Raw genomic sequence first — 5361 nt, 5'->3', positions numbered from 1 at the left:
ATGGCTGATGTTCTCAGAAGCCTAAGCCTCATGGAGACCCTCAAAGAGTCTATGGAAAGCAACAAATTAACAGATGTCAGGGAGGCTGTGGAGGATCTTCTCATCAGCAGGATCAACTTGGCCGTAGTGGGGGACCGTGGAGATGAAAAGATGTCCTTTATCAATGCACTCCATGGCCTCGGACCTGAAGATGAGGGGTCCGCCCTGTCTCCACCCAACACCGCCCCAGACGAATTGGCAGTTTACCCCAACCCAAAACATCCTGACTTTCGCCTGTGGGATTTGCCACCGATCCCAACTACTTCACCCTTTGCGCCTGAGGGATACATGGACCAGGTAAAATTCCTGCGCTATAATGCTGTCTTCATGACATTCACAGAGTCTCTGCAACCTAACAGTGTGGCTGTGTTCAGCTCAGTACAGCGAGACACTGTGTACGTCACTCTACTAGCTACAGAAAAAGACACAGAAGAGAGCCTGCAGGCCAAGAGGAACACCACTCTGGAGATTCTAAAGGCTGAGGGGGTGGCCCAGCCCAGAATCTACCTGGTGAGACCATCAGCCTTGGAGAAGCTGGACTTCCCTGCCCTGCTTGAGGACATGGGCAGGGACCTCCCAGAGATAAGAGCCAATGCACTCCTGCTGGCACTGCCAACTCTCACCTCCACCCTGGTCTCCCATAAAAAGGATGCTTTCAAGGCACTGGTTTGGGCAGCTGCCTCGCTTTCAGGTGGGGTGTCTGCCATCCCTGTCCCCTTCGTGGCGTCCATGGTCGATTCCAGTGTAGGAGTGAGGATCCTGGACAAAGCACGGACGTCACTATGTCTGGATGACGACTCAGTCGATAGGCTGGCCCGGCATAGGGGTGTGGACCCAGCGAAGCTCAAAGCCTTAAGGACCTGTGACCTGTCAACAGAGGTTACCAAGGGGGGAGTGAAAAAGCGCTTGAAAGCTGCAGAGAAGAACTTGACTACAGTTTCATCTAGGCTGGTGTCGATGGCTATGCCTAGACAAGCCACATCTGTTAGTCGGTCCTTCGCTGCCATGCTGCAGGCCCTCAATGGTGCCATCGATGAGATGGCGGCTGATGCTGAGAAGATAGTGGCTGTTGCTATTGGGGAGGGGAATTGAGGCCTGGCAGATGCAATGTATTTTTATGTGACATTTCATATTTCTACTTGCTTTTTGCCCATAATCTGCTTTAGCAACATAAGACTGATTGACATACTGTCAGATGCAACGCTCCTGGAATCAAATGAAGTCGAATCGAATGAAAACACTTTCATTAATTTCTCTGATATAAACAATCCAAGGGGCATGACATAAAGATAAAATAAGTGCTGATAGTGAATGCTGCTATCTCAAAATCTGCAACGCGAAGTCAGGTTACAATATGAACAATTGTACTGTAAATGTCATCAGAGAAATTGCTCACATACTGTATGCTGGTCGCTGGGTTGTATTTTCACATGCATCAAGTAACTGAAGAGAGGAAGTGTAACTCAGCCAACAATCAGGTGTGTCGCACCAAATTCTGGGCCCTGGGTAAGGATTCACGGCGGGCCCCCCATGAATGTTCTTCGTAGGGGGAGGAGGTTTAACCCATTTAGACTGGGAACGCATTATTACGCATTATTTTGTGCTTTAACTATTGAAAAATAGCAGATCTACGAGCTCACAGCGCGGCACCGAGTGCCGGGCTGTGAGCTTGTAGATCGGCTATTTTTGAAAAATCTTGAAAATGTGTGCAAGTCTTTGAACATTTCAAATCCTTCTAAGTTTTTTGAAAAAACTATGTTTCTTTGTCAGTGGTGCTCAAATGTTTTCATGTGAAGGACCCCCAAAATGATATTTATTTGGCCACGGACCTCCATCTCAAAATGTTTAGTTCCAGGGACCCCCCAGAAACAAAAAGAGTTAAAATGTTCGCTTAAAAAATACATATACCGGTATTCAAAGATTTGCACACATTTTCACGATTTAAAAGAAATTGCACATCTACAAGCTTTCAGCGCGGCACTCGGTGCCATGAGCTTGTATATCTGCTATTTTTCAATAGCTTAAGTACAAAATAATCAAGGCTCCTCCACCTTGGGCCCTATTAACTCAGTCCCACTCCCCCTTGTGACGCCCCTGCCAACACTGCTGCATGATGTTTCATCATGCAGAGAGTGTAGGAAAGAAATATTGTACCACATCCAATAAAAGATACTCTTTCCTTGCTTGCCTAATGTGATGGAGACAGTCTCTGTTTCTTAGTAAAACAATAAATAAAATAAAGAATGTACTTTACTTACTTACAGCACGGTTGTTGGATTTTTGAACTCAACATACTGTAACCTTCTATATTACTTTTGGAATTGAAGGATACTTACATACACCTCATCAAGTTACCACTGGTAATGATAATGACGATAATCTTTCATTCCACTGTCCTCATAACACATAAAATAAGTTTCCCCAAAATAAAATAAAATAAAATAGAATATTGGGGAGATATCTTCTCCATATATGGCAACTGCCAATTATCTCATTGGGGTAGAAATTATTCAATAATCTTAGTACATGCCAGTAAGCTTAACTAACCCATATAACAACATATAATACAATATTACATATATTATCAATATCTGCATTTACTTTTAGGGTTCCACGTGGCAAATAGCCTTTTTGAATGCTTGACATTTAAAATGTGCATTTATAGGTAGGCCACAATTGTACCACGCTTGGTAAAACTAGCAACTGAGGACCACTCATGATGTCATGATTCTTCAATTCCACTCTGCTTCTTTTTCTTATTTTCCTCTTTTATCTCTCTTGTTAACAGGAAGAGTGCAGTGGTGGAAATTGATGCAGGTTCCGGCCTACATCTAGTGCCTTAGACCAAGGATTCCCAAACTTTTCAGGCTTCGACCCCCCAAAATATTAATCATATTTGAAGGGACAACCCACCCTGACAAGCACTTGGAGTTGTAGGAGTTGAGGCATTCCATTTTGTTTGACTCAGTTCCACAGATAAATGTTGGTCAAATTAGTTTAAAAGTGTCTTAAAAGTTCTTAAACTGTCACTTCAGAAATGTGCAGATACCCACACGTTGGTTTGTTTACTGTTGAGAGAGAAAACTAAGCTAATCAACTGGGGACCCCCAAAAGATAATTTGAGGACCGCCAGTTTGGGAGCCTTAAACCACTCAGCACTACAGTACCACACAAATGCCATTGTTGTGTCCTTTGATCCTCATCTCTATTTCACAGTGTTTTAAAGGACAGTTTTTTTAACATACTACTCTAGAAATGACATAGATGTGACAGATTGTGAATCTGTGTCAGCTTTCTTGATTGCCACGGTTAAGGCGTTCCGAAGCTTGGGTGCACGTGCTGCAAATCACCTTTTGTTGTCAGGGAGTCAGCTTTCCTGATTGCCACGGGTAAGGCATTCCAAAGCTTTGCACGTGCCTTTTGTGTCTCTGTGTGTTTTTGGGACTTCTAGGAGGGCCTCATCAGAGGATCTGAGGTTACTTGAGGTCTTATTGCGACCGTAGGTCGCAGATTAGTTGCGACCGTAGGTTGCAGTTTAGTATGTGTCGGTCACAGCTTGACCGTATCTCTGTCTGTCTGTCTGTCTATAACGCCTGACACTGTGGTTCCCCTGACACTTCACTGTGACATCACAGCTAGGAGATCACTGTTATAGACAGACCGACAGAGATACGGTCAAGCTGTGATGTGTAACCACTCTTAACAGAATGGGTTTGCCACTCTGACATCACACTCTGGCTTCACTGTGATGTCACACTAACAGAATCCCTTTTATGCCCATAGCGTTCCCTGATGTCAATCAATATTAAGCCCATATCTAACAGGATTTCATATGGGAATGCCCATATATGGAGGCCACATCGGCCACATACCACACTAACAGAATCCATATATGCAAGACAGATGGCCAAGACAGCCCATATCTGTGTGGCTGTTCAGGGATCTCCATGTATGGGCATAAACGGGTATAACGTCAGATGTCATAGACATCATAGGACTTTCACATAACGAATAACTAAGTCAGCATGTTTGGGCTCTCACAGCATATCGCCATATAGAGTACATGGATCTCCATATGGGTACCAGGGGTCTCCATATATGGGTAACTGGTACGATATACATCACTGGCCAGATGGCCAAGACATGGCACAACCTCGCTGAGGTCGCTTGTCGCCCTAAGGTGTCTTACTCGAGGTACCAAGTCTGTAATGTAGGCCTATTGGGGAGCGAGACCATTTTGGGCCTTAAAAGCTAATAAAAGAATCTTAAAATCAATTCTAAAAACTATGGGAAACCAGTGGAGGGTTGCCAAGACGGTGATGGGCACGTTTTTTGTGTTGGCCCAAGCATTTTTTTTTAAGCTTGGGCAACAACACCCTACCACCTGGGATGGCAAATTCTAGTTGTGATTTTCTTTTATTCCTAATTATACATCCCTAGATTAAGTTTGGATATGATAGCCCTTCCTGACTCGTGGTAGCTAAAGGGGTAAGAGTCATTCACCCCACACACACACACACACACACACACACACACACACACACACACACACACACACACACACACACACACACACACACACACACACACACACACACACACACACACACACACACACACACACACACACACACACACACACACACACACACACACCAGTAGATGGCAGTGTGGTCATGTTTTTCTGAAAGCATAGTTTTGTGTAGTTGTGTTCTTGCTTTACTAAGCAGTATTAGGCTACTAGTTACCTACTAGCCTACATTGTTTGCTCGTCTGAGATGATGCCATCAGGTGGGCACTAGGGACATTTAAGCACCTCGATGTAAAATTGGCTATTTTGTTCAAATTGTGAAATAATAATAATTGAAAAATAGTCTTAAAATACATGATGTGAACAGGCACATCATTATATCAGACTTATCCAACTTCATAGGCCTAGCAATTGTAGAACTATTAGACCTTTTTATTATCGAATGCTGGACCCACAGAACCAAAAGAAATGCATGCAACCCCCCACTCTGTTTCCATTTTACTGTTCATTGATTGCAAACCATTTTTTAGACGTATGTTTTTATTTCCAAATATGTGACTGGGAGGCGTGGTCTCAGGTGCAACATCAGGGCTTTTTAACACAGCAGGTGCAGTGTGATCACAGCGCACCTGCAGGAGCCACTGACCGTCACTCAGCTTGAAGTTTCAAGGACATTTTCCAGGCTTTCTGGTTTAGTAGTTGCAGGGGAGACGCACTCAAACATAGCCTGCCTACTGCTGACACGTGAGCTCCGTACCTTCCTTTCCTTGGATTTTATATCTCTAAAATCA

The 5361-nt window shown here is 44.0% G+C and overlaps 1 protein-coding gene across 1 annotated transcript; it reads left to right on the top strand.

Moving 5' to 3' along the window:
* irgq2 (immunity-related GTPase family, q2) lies at positions 1-1131 on the top strand (the record flags this gene model as incomplete). The annotated part of the gene is made up of 1 exon (XM_080741487.1): positions 1-1131. One exon carries the CDS (start codon positions 1-3, stop codon positions 1129-1131), a length of 1131 nt encoding a protein of 376 aa, XP_080597613.1.
* Positions 1132-5361: the final 4230 nt, after the last annotated feature.

This window comes from Nannobrachium achirus, assembly GCF_963921795.1.
Source record: "Nannobrachium achirus genome assembly, chromosome: 2".
Classification (NCBI taxonomy): Eukaryota; Metazoa; Chordata; class Actinopteri; order Myctophiformes; family Myctophidae; genus Nannobrachium; species Nannobrachium achirus.
Note: the sequence above shows the minus strand (reverse complement) of the source record. Positions and strands in the feature narration are given on the sequence as shown.